General features: G+C 40.9%; 1 protein-coding gene across 1 annotated transcript in view; it reads left to right on the forward strand.

The window, feature by feature from the left end:
* Positions 1-128: 128 nt before the first annotated feature.
* srms (src-related kinase lacking C-terminal regulatory tyrosine and N-terminal myristylation sites) overlaps positions 129-14,017 on the forward strand; it is a 19,000-nt gene continuing 5,111 nt past the window's right edge. The window contains exons 1-5 of the mRNA XM_047569962.1: positions 129-2,919; positions 5,922-6,043; positions 10,025-10,191; positions 11,209-11,356; positions 12,834-12,992. Of these exons, the coding sequence (XP_047425918.1) occupies positions 2,540-2,919; positions 5,922-6,043; positions 10,025-10,191; positions 11,209-11,356; positions 12,834-12,992 (976 nt within the window). The 5' untranslated portion in view covers positions 129-2,539. The remainder of the gene's footprint in view (positions 2,920-5,921; positions 6,044-10,024; positions 10,192-11,208; positions 11,357-12,833; positions 12,993-14,017) is intronic.

Below are 14,017 nucleotides of genomic sequence, written 5' to 3' on the forward strand. Positions count from 1 at the left end.
GCGTGCCTCTGGTCTTGGCTTGTGTCTCGCTTTGGTGAGTTGACTTCAGTTTTCAGAAGGCAGAGTTTGAACTAAGCACAAATCCACAACATCTCATTTGAATATTTAAAATTTCCAGACTTTATTTCAGTGGGCTCTTTTTTACCTCACCAAATTTATCTGACAGTTTCAGAAAGATATTACATCATAACATCCTCTGTATGTTTTCACATGTTTATCAGTTCTTTGTCCCATCTTAGCTTCTAATGTGATTTCATTCAAACACAGAACTGCAAAGATTCAGAGAAATATAACCACTGGTGAACCCAACCCATAGGTTGGAAACCACTCCTGTGGTTAAAACGTTCTCCAGCTTGAGCAGCTACAATAAAAACCCTGAACGCAGAGGCGGTTCTTGGCATGGGCAACGTAGGCAGTCGCCCGAGGCAGGTTTTTTTTTTTTTTTTCGTGGGCGGCACGAGAAAAAACAAAAACAAATAAAAAAATTTCTGGGCCCCAGCCAGGGCCCGCCCCGGATGGATGGACAAACAGAGAGTTGAGACCTGTCTGTCACCGGGAAACCAATTGAAACCAGAAACTACATCAAAATCATAAAACAATCAAACAATAAATACAGTAAGAACCAACAGAAGAAGTGAATCGGCCTGTCTGATGTGCAGCGGCAGGTTGTTCCACAGTTCGGGGGCAGCGACTGAAAAGGCGCGGTCACCTCTCGCTTTCGTATTTGTCTTCCAACCAACAATGACAGATCAGCCGACCTGAGGGAGAGTGTGGCTGGAGCAGGTCTGACAGATACTGTGGAGTGAGGCCAAGAACACATTTAGACTTAGACGTAGACAGACTTTAATGATTGACAAGGGAAATTACTTTGTCATGGCCAAGTTGTTAGTTGCTACAAAAAGATGAGCTGTTATACAGCTGGATAGAGTACGTATAAAAGATGTTGCTGGATATCTTATATCCCATCGAAAGGTGAAACTAAAAGTACATAGTAATAATGTGTCCAAGTCCAACCTTTTTTTTTATCTCACGTAGGGCACCATTCAAGATAGAACTGTTACTGACTGACCTTCTTTTCCCTAAGTAAGATTTTGAAAGCAGGACTTTAACCTGTGTGTTCCTGTGTGTTTTTAACGCAACAGTGAGGTCTGTGTCTATCTGTGAATACGATGCTTGACAGATAGATTTCTAATTTGAATAGATTATCAGCTGACTCTATTATTTACTGCTTCCATTTTCTGGTTGTCATTGAAATGTTTCGCGAGCAACAAAATCTAAATGAAAAAGAACAAACATGAGTGGAATCAGCAGCTTAAGGGAGCTGTGGTAAATCCTATGTGTCTCTCTATGGTCTGATGGACATCAGCCAGAACAACTCACTCAAACTGTGTTTTGGATGGAACTGACTAAATCTGAAGTGTATCCATGTTAAATCTGGTGCCTTTAAAAGGAGAAGGGAGGTCTAGTCTGGTGACTTGTAGTGAAAAACAGGATGTTTGTCTCTTTGTAAAATCCCTGAGTGGTTCAAGAACACATGCAGGAATTAAGGATAAAGGTTGAGAAAAAAAATACAAATATCTCTCATTGCTGATGAATTCTGCCATTCCTTTTATTTTTATGAATCACTGACTCATCAGATGAATTTTATATTTGTAACACAAATATCAACGAGAGGAAAGTGGAACATCTGCATAATTAGAGCTGGAATCAGAAAAATTATCAAAACCGTGAATGGGTTTTCAGATATGTTGGCGATGTGGCTTTATCAGGTGGGTTCATCAGTGAACACAGTGGGACACAGCAGAACTTGATAACCGTGGAGTCTGTTTAGGAAACATACAACGTGGTTTACTCAACCAAACTGGCCTTTTATGTTTTTAGTTTAAGGAAGAGAACTGTCGCTGTGCCAAAACGAACACACTCTTTATTAACCCCACACCCCTCTGTCTCTCTCTTTCACACACACACACTCATTGGTTCGTCCTCCCGTTCAGTACGCAGGTGTCTGATCAGCAGGAGGTGTGCCGAGCGCCAAACCCAAACTTGGGACGCACCTCGCTGCAGCCTCACCTTCACCTTTCTCTTTCCCTCGGCGTTTTACACCTGAGCATTCGCAGCTGCGCCGTTCTTGTCCTTAACGCCAAATTACTATGGATTGACATTTTCCCGAGGGCCATGCTCACGTTCTGGGTTCAGCTTGGGTCTCCCCGCCGAGTCCTTGCAGGAAACCGATCCGACCTGGATGGCCTTTATTCCCGTTTCCGCATTCCCGCAGCCACCGTGCGCACTGCAGCCGTGGAGCGGAGATCCATGATCTCAACAGAAAAAACCGGTTCCTCCGGCTAATCTACCCAACTACTGCTGGTGGTGCATTATGTTTCCAGCCACAGGAAGAACGGTAAACCGGAGGACTGAGCGGCTGGTGACCGTGGGCTGTGAAAGGCCATTTTCTGTTGACTGATCAACCTGAAGCGCATCCTATTGATCGGCGGGACAATAATAACAATAACACAGCCGTCGCGCTCCTTCATGTCCCGGGATGGAGAGTTGCTGTCGCTCCTGTATGCCGTGTTTGGACCGGCTCTGGAACTGGATATGGCCCGGCTTCCGCTACCCAAACGTCCCCAACCACAACCATGTCATCGCCAACCCGATGGCGCATGCGGGAGAGATCCCCACCGTGTCCGGCGACATCCGCGTCCCGTCCCCCAAGAAGCGGCCGGTGCAGCTGTACGCGGCGCTGTTCGACTTCGAGGCCCGCAGCGACGACGAGCTGACGGTGAAGGAGGGGGACAAGCTGTCGGTGATCGAGAAGCGGGGGGACTACGTGCTGGCCAAGAAGCTGACCGGGTCTCTGCAGTCTGGACTGATCCCGGCCAACTACGTGGCTCTGCTGCAGGACGAGTTCGCCAAACACAAGTGAGTGCTCAGGATCCATCCTCTGCTCTTCTGTCCCTGTAGGTTTCCTCGTTGGCTTCATTATTAAAGAAACACTGGATCATTTGGTGCTGATGTGGAGACTGATGGATCAGGTGGAAGGTTCATCAGTTAAATCCGTCGTATGTTTCCTAAATAATCCCATGACACCAATACAGACTTCCAGAAAAAGATATTAACTCGTGTATTGATTATTATTGATATAAATCAATATACAGTACAGTTACCTTAATTTGGGCTCATTTTGCCTCTGATAAGTGGTGACAGGTGAGACATTCAGAAAGTAAGAGCTGTCAGTGGATAAGCTTTGACCTCTGCCATTGAAGACTCCATGAGATCTGATGTCTGTCAGGGAAGTTATGTAACGACTTGATCTCTCTGATTTGGCTTCTTCAATCATCAAACTGTTTAAAGTTGTTGTTTTTTTGTTTTTTTTTTGTCTTAATCTACTTTTCCTACTTAAATGTCTCTAAATCTGTTGGTCATGAAAATGAATTGGCAAATATTCTGATCAGTGAGTCATCACTGGTTGCTGCTTCCACTGTGGTGATTCGCAGATACAGACACAGTTTGGGACTGACAGGATTTGTCCCTTTTTAAAAGTCAAATGAGGTGGTTTCAGCTTCTCAAATGGGAATCAGACTCATTTGTTGTATTGTTTTGCTCTTCTATGCACGTAAACGGGACCAAACAAGATATTTGAACATTAGTAGACTATTTCTGGGCAATTTATATAAAATGATTTTATAGAGAAAATAATCTTCAGATTCATCAATAATGAAAATAGTTAGCTGTATGTTCAGGCATGGCATGGCAAATGTATATTATTGTTTATGTAGAATGGCCTCATGTGGCTTTTTCTGACTTAAATAATTCTATGATACTAAAAAGTTTTACCAAACTAATTAATTAATCATGCTGAGCTAGATGAGAAGCAAAACTACCACTAATGTGCATTACATGTCAATTTTTTGTAGTAGGGAATGAAAATAAGTTTATCAATAGAGAATGTAATTAGTATTATGATGTGCAAGTAATGAAATGCAGTTTTACAAGACACCACTGTCTCAGTTGTGAGTAGCTAGAGACAAAGCCAGTACAGGCTCCAGGTTTATCTTACTTCCATTACTGACTAATCTGTTGTTTTCATCTGTACAAAGTCATGGTGTTTTTCTCATCAACATTTTCCAATATCCAAATGAAAAAATTCAGATTGTCGGTTTTATCCAACCCACGGTCTAAAGATTTAATGACCAAAACAACAAGGGAACCTAAACATCTCATGGTGTGATTGATTAACTCGGCTCAGTGATCAGTAATTCCGTCTTTAATTCTAATCCCAAAAATGAAATCGCTTCCTTGACCGGTGTTAGCATCCTCCTGTCCCACAGGAAAACTTCACCATGAATCCTTGAGCCTGTACTGCTGCTGTAGAACCAAGCTGGAGCTAAATGTAGCCGAGAGGCTGCATGTGTTTGGCGCCCTGCAGCTGCAGGTCCTCCATTATTCATTCAGGCTGCAGAGAGTCATCGCGTTTCAGCAGAGCTCTCTCTCTCTCTCTCTCTCTCTCTCTCTCTCTCTGTGTGTTCATGTTGTTGACCCGACACTGACTCCAAACACTGACTCTCCGTCCCAAACATAAGACTGATACTGAAGACCCGGACCGCTGCACAGAACTATAATAACATAGCAGATTCCATCAATTAGTGTTTTTAGATGTATGTGTTACAATCTGTGTTACACTGTCAGCCTCTACGCAAGACTATTTTAAAGAAAAAACACTTATCACTGGGACAAGTCTGAGCTATTTTCAGAGGGACACAATAGATTAAAGAAAAACAAAAAAAACTTCCAGCTTTCTTCTAATAACTCTTGCACCGACCCCACCTATCTGCTATTCCTGTAGCATCATTAATACATGTCAGACTCATTTTAGGGATTTAACCGAGGCGCCTCAGCACTTCTGCACCGTTAAACACAACCTGAGAGAGGAGCTGCTCAGATTATCAAAACCAGGCTCATATGTTATTTTAATATGCATCACAAAAAAAAAGAAATAAAAAAAAAAAAAAAGAAATGAGTGGTGGAAGTTTCTGGCTGTAGCTTCAATGACAAAGCCTTCGACAGAGGAAATGATGAGCAGCATGTAAGAACGCTGCTGATCTTTTTTCAATATTCTTAGTAATTTATCATTTTTAATAAAATAACAAGTAGTGATAACAAAGTCCTGATAAGATTTTCCTGGAGCCTAAAGTGACTTATTGAAATTTGAAATTGTGCCAAGCGTCCAAAAGGCTGCACATCATTAACGCTGGAATCTCATATATTGTGTACAGGTCAATAAATCAGCTGGCATGTTTCTTCCTACTTCAAACATGTCACCTCTCTGAGAGCCTGCTACACTTTTATCCTGAGATCTTTCTTTTGTCTTGAGTAGCTGCTTGTCAGTTTCTGTGAAACCTGAACGTCATGGCGTAGACCCGCCCTCCCCGATAACTTAAAGTAAATACAGGCCAGTTTCTGAGATCTGAGCAAACAAGCAGGAGTGAACAACAGTGTAACTCCCTATTGTGTTATGACTTACTGTAAAACTCCGGATCGTTATTCCAAAATATTCTGTGTGGAGATTTTTGACAGTACAGTCTGTTTTTATCAGATGTAACTAACTGGTCCAGCTGCTAAAACTGACATTTACCTTCTTTACTCTCTGTCAGCTTGCAATGTGCAAAATGTCATGTGTGTGTGTGTGTTTAGTTGCACTTGTGCCGTGTTTTTGTGTGTTCGAGCTCCTGCATGTTTGCTTTCATATGTAACACATTCTTCTCCCCGTCTTTCTTCTGTCATTTATTCATGCCACGCCTCGCTACTGTTCCCTGCTGATCACAATGGTTGTTGCATGTCTTCATGGACCATTGATTTGCTTCCTGTGTGTTCACCCGCTCATCACACTGTCTGGTCTGCGTGTCCGTCTCCTCTCTGTGCAGGTGGTACTATGGGAATATAAACCGTGTGAAAGCTGAGAAACTGCTGCTCGCTTCCCAAAACAAAGATGGCTCCTTCCTGGTTCGCATCAGTGAGAGTCACAGTGACGAGTACACAGTGTCTGGTAAGGATCTGCACTCATCCATCCATCCATGTATTTAGTTCTCTGTCTTTTGCGGTGACCTCTGACCTTTTCTGCTTTGACATCTCATTTCATACCTTTTACCTTCTGCTATTTTTATTATACGTCCTCCATGAAACCAAAACACAGCATATTCTTTAGCAGCGTTCTTAGCAAAGAGCCTTTAAACAATAAAAAACACACATGATGGTTGATACAGGATGTGTAGAGGGAGTTGAGTAGATGACGTAGGCAGCGGTGAGGAGGCAGAGTTCATTGTACTCATTGTAACAAGGCTGAATGAGCAACAAACATTTGGACCTCTAATAAGCAAGTTTGCTTTTCTTTTAAACTCTTCAAATAAACAGTTTACAACTTTGCCAATGTGGAGGAAATCTGTATCAAATCTATTTCTGAACTTCTTAATGACATTTGATTCACTGACCCTCTAATTGCAGGAGAGTGAAGCTTTGCTAAAGGCTCACTAGAAGTTCAACACTCTTTGTTATTGTCAAATGCATTCATGCAAACGTTTATGACCTGTACATTTGCATGTGACAAACACACTTATCAATGGCACAGTCACAATTTATTCTATACTTTAACTGAACGGAAACACACAGGGGAGCCTTTATTCAAACACAAACCTGATGTATCCGAATTGTTATGTTGTCCCATCATTTGTTTGCACTTTGTCAGTGTGCATGTGTGCCTCAACTTGCACTCCTAAGATCTTGTTTGGTGGGAATCTTGTCATTTCTCCTGCTGTATTTCTCCTTCACCTCCACCCGTCCTCCGTCCAGTTCTCTATCTGCCACCCCCTTCTGCTTTTCAAGGTCTGCAGCCATGTTTAACTTTAATCTCCCCGTGTTCGATTTTCTCTCTCGGCCCATGCTGTAGAGGGCATGAGGTGATGCTACATGCCTTCAGGCAGCCATGTTGAGAGCCAGGCTTATTTAGACACAGACAGCTCGGCATTCATAGAAATAATTAGTTTCAGCCCTGTGAATTTGGTGGATCGATATAGTTCAGTTATTGATTTGTAATCATGCAAATGAAATAGCTCTCTGAGACTATTTGTATATGAATGAAGAGAAAATTAATGAGCAAAAACACCCCGTTGGTGGCATTGATTTATTAACCATAATGTTTTGTCCTATAGGTCATTTAGGGACAATATATCGCTCCTTGAAACTTGTGAAAAGCTGCAGATTGACTAAAACAAAATAATCCTTATTAGACTCCTGAACCTGGACAATCACCAATAAAACTAAAACCACAAACATAGATTTGCTTTCAGGAGAGGGAAATTTGTCCATGTAGTTCTTTGTGAAAATTAATACATGATGAATAAATAAAAAAAGATGTTTTATGTCTTTACTGGTATACTGTCACATCTCAAAAATCTCTGTTACTATTACAATGATAATAAAAAGTCTATTGGATAACATGTACGTGTGATCCCAGCTATCTGGTCTGTAGGGACTAATGACCTTTGGTTTTATTGCTCATCAGTAAATTGTTGACCAGCTCAACTCAGAGCACGGTCAATCACAGTTTTATTCTCACGGAAGTGAAGTGTCCACTTTATGTGAATGCAGTATAAGGATGTAATCTACTAAAGTGGGAGAATCACCCACAAGAAAAAAGTGGTAGTAGTAGTCATTTTTAACGGCAGATGAATTAAAACATACTCTAATTTGAAAACTGTCCTCTCTGGCATTAGTGGTTCCTAACAAACTGTGATCAGAGTTATGTCATTTTTGCAGAGCAGGATATTTACATCACTCTAGGAAAGTCACCAAAAGAAGAATTACCTCATTAAATTTGTTTAGTAGTATTATGTGTCAACCATAAATCTATACTAAGAGCTTAGTTGCATTTTTTGGACTCAGATCTCATATACTAGAGTCTAATTCTTAGTGAACTATGTCTATGCACTATGTCTTTACAACAGTTTAATAGATTTCTGTAAAGTGGCCTCTTTTCATCCAGTTTCATCGTCATACGATTAGTAGTAGTTTTTTGGTCAAATAACTTCTGTGTTATTGCCCTTCCAGCCTCAACTGTACTTTGTTTATGCAAATGAGCAAATATTAACACGCTAATATTCCATACTAAGATAACCGACATGGCAGTTGTGTATCTGTGTGTTAGCATTATGGTGATATAAGCATAAGTCTTACCGGGCCCTGTTAAGTTTCTTTGCTCTTACTTTGCTCTTGGAACGGTTTGGATGATTCCTTTGACCCTATTATCGTCTTCTAAAGAATTGTGACATATGACAGCATTATTCAGGAGGAGACCACGATTTAACACAAAGTAACACAAGTGTTAGCTTTGACTTAACAGTGACTGCAACTCATGTTGCAGTTTGAGCTACAAGCTTTTTTTTTTTTTTACATAAATTACAATACAGAAAAGAAAAGAAGATTCTTGCGTTTGTGAAATGCATTTTGGACCGACCAGAGCTGTTGTGGTCTGAGTCACGGTGATGTTAAGTTAGTTTTCAGCAGAGGTACATGTCAGGCTCTCTAGATCTGAAGCAGAGGCATAAATGTAGCTTAACAGTTAGATGAGCGTATCAGTGCCATGTATGTGTGGCATCTGGTAGAAATAGAGGTATCCAGATACACCATGACAGAAATTAACATGACCAGGGTCTGTTATGACCATCTTCAGCGTGTTTTGTTGGCTTGAGGGAGATGGTTATTAGCATAGCTTAGCATAAAGGCTAAACTCTCAGCCAAAGTCAGCAATGCATCTATCACGCAGTTGTAATTTGTTAGTTGAATGAAAACATGTGATATTATGGGGTGTTAGCTTCTGTAGATGATTTTATTTGTTACAGCCAGGTGAAGCGATGAAGAGCTGGATGAACTGATAAACTGCTGTACATCAGAAAACACTCACAACGAAGAAGGGCTGGATATTTTTGAACAGAGCCAAGCTGGCAGGTTTCCCCTGCTTTTAACCTTCATGCTAAGCTCATAACCTCTGTACTATTTTCTTATCTGACTTGCTGTAAAAAAGTAAATATGCATATTCCTAATGTATTAGATATGAACTCGCTGCATCGGAGCAGCTATCAGCCAGCGTCAGTAGTGACCAGTAAATACCAGGCACTTTTTCTGAATTGTTTCTTCAGGTTTATTTCAAGCTTAGTGTTTAGTTCTAGTTATCTACATTTTGAGGACACCTCTACGCTTTAGCCCTGAACCAGTGTGCAGACAGTTTCATGAAGTGTGTAGCTGGAGGGTTTCTGAGCTTGTTATTGCTTTCTCTTCCCTTGAGTCACCTCTAGCTCGTTTCTTTTCTTGGTCCCCGTTCCTTGGTCCCTTTTTTCACCATCTTCTACATCCTCCCCCCTTCCATCCTCTGCCTATCAGTTCTCCCTCTCTCCTTCTTCTCCTCTTTCAAGGTCCTTTAGGTCCCTGGAGGAAAATGCTGCAGTTTAATGTTCAATTTTCACTGAGCTGGTCCTGCTGAGATATGCAGCATCAGGATTCTGTGTGTGTATGTGCCTGAGTGTGGAGGCCTTTCCTTATTCTGTTTTATGTCACAATCATTTTCTGTCTAACACACTGTCACTTCTCCATTGTGTTCAAATCCATTGGTTTGCATTAGTGTTTAAATGTGTTTGTATATTACAGCCAGTATTTGATGTAACAGACACTTCTCCATTGCAAATTCCCGGTGTGTTATCGTTCCTTCACAAAGGCCTTTGTCAGGGCAGTTTTGGATAACGAACTGGGTGTTTGCGATCATCTCAGCTTACACTGCATGTAACCAACCTGAGTGATCTAATCACCTGTTTAAAGGTGGATGTTTCAATTGTCACCTACTGAACACTCTCCTGACATATTCTTGCTCCATGCTCAGCTCCAAATCAGGAAATATGTTTGTCATAAAACTGAATGTTAAACATAGTTTATTTATGTATTTAAGCATGTTATGAGAATGGCGCTTCTCCCCCTCTTGCAGCCCGCAGTGAGGGGAAAGTGTACCACTTCAGGATCCAGCGCTCCACCATCGGAGCGTACTTCGTCTCAGATAAGATCTCCTTTGCCACACTGGGAGAGCTCATCTCCTACTACCAGAAAAACCCACGCAGCCTTGGAGTCCTGCTGGAAGAACCCTGTGCCCAGCAGGTAAGATAGAAGAAGACATCTTTGTGTCTTACTGAAAATGATTCAGTTCTTCCTGGTAAACTGTGATTACATCTATCACTATGATATTACTAACAACAAGTTCACACATAATTACAGATTAACAGCATTTTAATCAACTGCCTCTTGTGTTGGTGTCATCCTTGAATAATGTGCTGTTATATATTTCGGCTGATTTAAGCAATATAGACTAAGATATGGAGCCAAATGTCCTTCATTTCAGTGTGAATGTCAGTTTCATTTCAGTTTGTTTTTAAAAATGTAAAACATTTCTTTTTTAGACAATGCAACTAGCTGGTTTGCATTGGCAAAAGTAGCTTCATGTTTTATGTATCACCTGATCAACACTTAAGCATTTTTTATACATTTTTGTAAAAATGACATGATTTGTTTTGTTATATTTTATTATGACTAATTATATGACTAATTACTTTATTATTTATTATTTAATTTATTCCTCATCATTTGATTTGTCCTTTGATTTCAGTGTGTTTTATCACAGATCATTAGAAGAAAATGTTTTGTAGCACTTGACTGATAATGGCAATAAATTTGTCAGAAATGTACTGAACTCATGTGTCATTTATTTATTCCTATCCATACACATTAAAATCATTTTTTATTTGACACAGACAAGAATTCTCATAGCTTTAGTGTACATCACTTTATTTCCATGTGATCCTGTTACAAGACACATACCTTAGAAAACAATTTAATATCGATATATTTTAAAACACAAAGATGTTTTTTGTTATTCAAGCCATATTTGTTCTGCTTCAACACTTTCTCTAAAGTAAATTCTGCAAATAAGCAGCTTTAAAAGAACTCTTCTGATGTGGGGGACTGGTGTAAAACTGCTGAATGCAAGCAGTAAAATTTCAAATACACAAACCTTTAGAGTTTTAAAATGTGTAAACACAGCAGCACTACTCCCTGCAGACTTGTGTACCTGTTTGGAATATGAAAGTTATCTGGACTCACCCTGTTGTCTTTGTGTAGCGGGAGCTGTTTGACATGGAGCCCTGGGAGAGACCGCGAGAGGAGTTCAGACTCCACAAGAAACTCGGAGAAGGACACTTTGGAGAGGTGTGGGAGGCGGTGTGGACAACAGAGAACAAGAAAGTGGCCATAAAGACACTGAAACAAGGTAGACATGCGGGTGTATAATCACCTGCTACTGTAGCAGTTTCATTCTTGCAAACAGGGTTTTTCTTCCATTGTGTGTATCAAGGAGTTGTACCAGTCTTGTTCCGTGCAATTTGTTGATGCATGGATTCTTTTCCTGCACATATCCACCATCACATAGTACTCATGGCCATGAACTCCATAGAACACTAAAGTGAAGCAATGAAAACAACCATGAAAGAGGAACTTAACCCTTATTTGGACTTAACAGGTTTTGGTGAAGTGTTGTAGAAGTGAACACCATTACTGGGAATATGGGAACGATAAATCAACCAAGGGAGTTGAGGCAGAAGGAAAAAATAGCACTGATTTATTTGTCCTTCAGAAACAACTCTAAAGGTTCTGCAAAAATGTGGTGAGTGTATGTGGAGAGTGATGGAACCATGTGGTTGTGGTGGAAAATAACAGCACAAGGCCTGACTAATGAATACCTTCAAATTCAAAAGGACGAACAAAAGGCCCAAATGACTTAACCAAGAAAAATAATGTAAAGCACACATGTGGCATCAACCAGTACCCCAAGTGTTCATAGACATGACACCTATATGTGCAATATGTAGTAAACTGTGAACAGTTCATGGCACTGGTTTCTGAGTTTGTTAGGACAGAATGAAACAAACAGAGTGAGTGAAACTTCAAGTTGTTCCCCTTTTCATGAGCAACCTGGAAACCAGCGTTCCAGTTAGCGCCTGGAAAACATCAGGGGAGGAGGAGAGAGGGGAGAAACCAAAAAGAAATGCGTACCAGTACCCTGCCTGGCAAGTGACCTTATAGGTAACAAAACACACAACCAAACACACCCAGCACTGATGCTGATGTGAAAACTTTGAAATTTTGAAACATCAGCAATTCAGTCTGTTGTGTGCGGGTGTGTTGCCAAGAATATAAAATATGAGCCAGGAAGTCCAGTCCTCGGGTACTTTATTTTACCAGGTCTGATTTCACAACTTACTAAACCGTTTCCTCCTGCCATGTGAACAAGAAATAGCCCAGTGCAGCAACAGGATGTGGGCTCGTACCCCTAGTGTAGATATGGGATTGGCAAACCCTGCTTGAGCTCAAAGAAATATTTATTCAGGAGTGTAAGAGGGTGGATCTAAATATGGATACATGGGATGAACAGAAACGCGAGAGTGAGCAGTGATATATTAATAACAAACGCAAGGAAGGAGAGATGACGTTGTTGCTGAGACACAGGTAAGTAGAGCTTATTGAAAGTAAGAGTGAAGGTAAATGAAAAGCTGCTTAAAAAGGATTGAGGAGTCCCAGAGATAGACAGCCAGAGCTGTAAGATGTTAGCTAAAAAAAAAAAAAAAACTCAAATGTGGGACCTTTTTGAAAAAGGAGCTGGGTGGAGAAGAAAAGACACACGTAGTGATGCAGCTGCATGCAAAGCTGAGTGAATTACACGCTTGCCTTTCTCCCTCGTCTTCCTCCAGAGGACACGAAGCAGGATGAGTTTGTGAAGGAAGTTCAAGCCCTGAAGAGCCTCCATCACCCGAAGCTGATCCAGCTGTTGGCCATGTGCTCCAGAGGAGAGCCAGTCTACATTGTGACGGAACTCATGAGCAAAGGAAGCCTCAAGTCCTACATCGCCTGTAAGTGCTCAAACATGTCTAGACTTGGGTTGAACCACAGTCAAAGTTCTTCCACGAACTATATTCAAGCATTCAAGACACACACAATCTCTTTTTCCAACTGGTATTTTGTGGTAAGTCAGTTAAATCATTGACAGTGAGCGTTTTCTTGTAGCTTCATTCCCATTTCGAAACCACACACAATAACTTTCTGAAACAGGAGACTCCGCTGTTGCTTTAATATGCAAAGAGGTTTAGACAAGGAAGTTAATTTAGCTTATCAAGGGTTTCAGTATTTCAGCCGTTGCCTCAGAATCTTTTGGAAAGCCCTCTAAAACAGCATTGGGGCCAAGTGACGTTAAATCCCTCCCTCTTAAGTCCCAAGCAAATGGAATTATAATCTGTGCTGTGGCAGCTCTGCTCAGGACAGAAACATTGTTCTGACATTTTACAAAAGGCTTTTATCACAGGGCGTCTTAGTGAGTGAGCGTCACGGGATTGACTCACATATTTCTCATTCATGCCACTTTATTCTTCATGCTGCACGTATGTGTCTGCGTGTCATTACTCTACTTGTCTGCTCCCTGTACAGCACGAGCCTCATGCACTAATACGTCTACTGCACTACACCAGAAGCCTCCACACACACAGAGAGAGATGGGAGAATATTTTTAGTATCAGTATTTCCTCCTTAGCCATGCAAAAAAAATGGATTTTCCATTATTTTCATCCTCCTGTGTGTAAATAACAATGAACAAAACAGAACAGTGTAATATTGTTACATGGTTTTAACTTGTATCCTTAGCAACCGCTTTAGTTCTAAAGGTGATTACGTCCAATAGGAGTATGACGAGTTTCTATTGACTGATCTGCACAACAATGACCATTCATTCTTAAAATATGACCGGTGCTGAAACAAGAGAATAAAGACACATTCGTGGCATAGTTTCTGAAGTTGTAACTTAAAATAAAACAAAACCCAGAATGCTTGTAGTGTAGATCTCTGAACACACCTTTGTATGTTTAAGAGGGAGACACCTAATAAC

This window comes from Mugil cephalus, chromosome 1, assembly GCF_022458985.1.
Source record: "Mugil cephalus isolate CIBA_MC_2020 chromosome 1, CIBA_Mcephalus_1.1, whole genome shotgun sequence".
Lineage (NCBI taxonomy): Eukaryota > Metazoa > Chordata > Actinopteri > Mugiliformes > Mugilidae > Mugil > Mugil cephalus.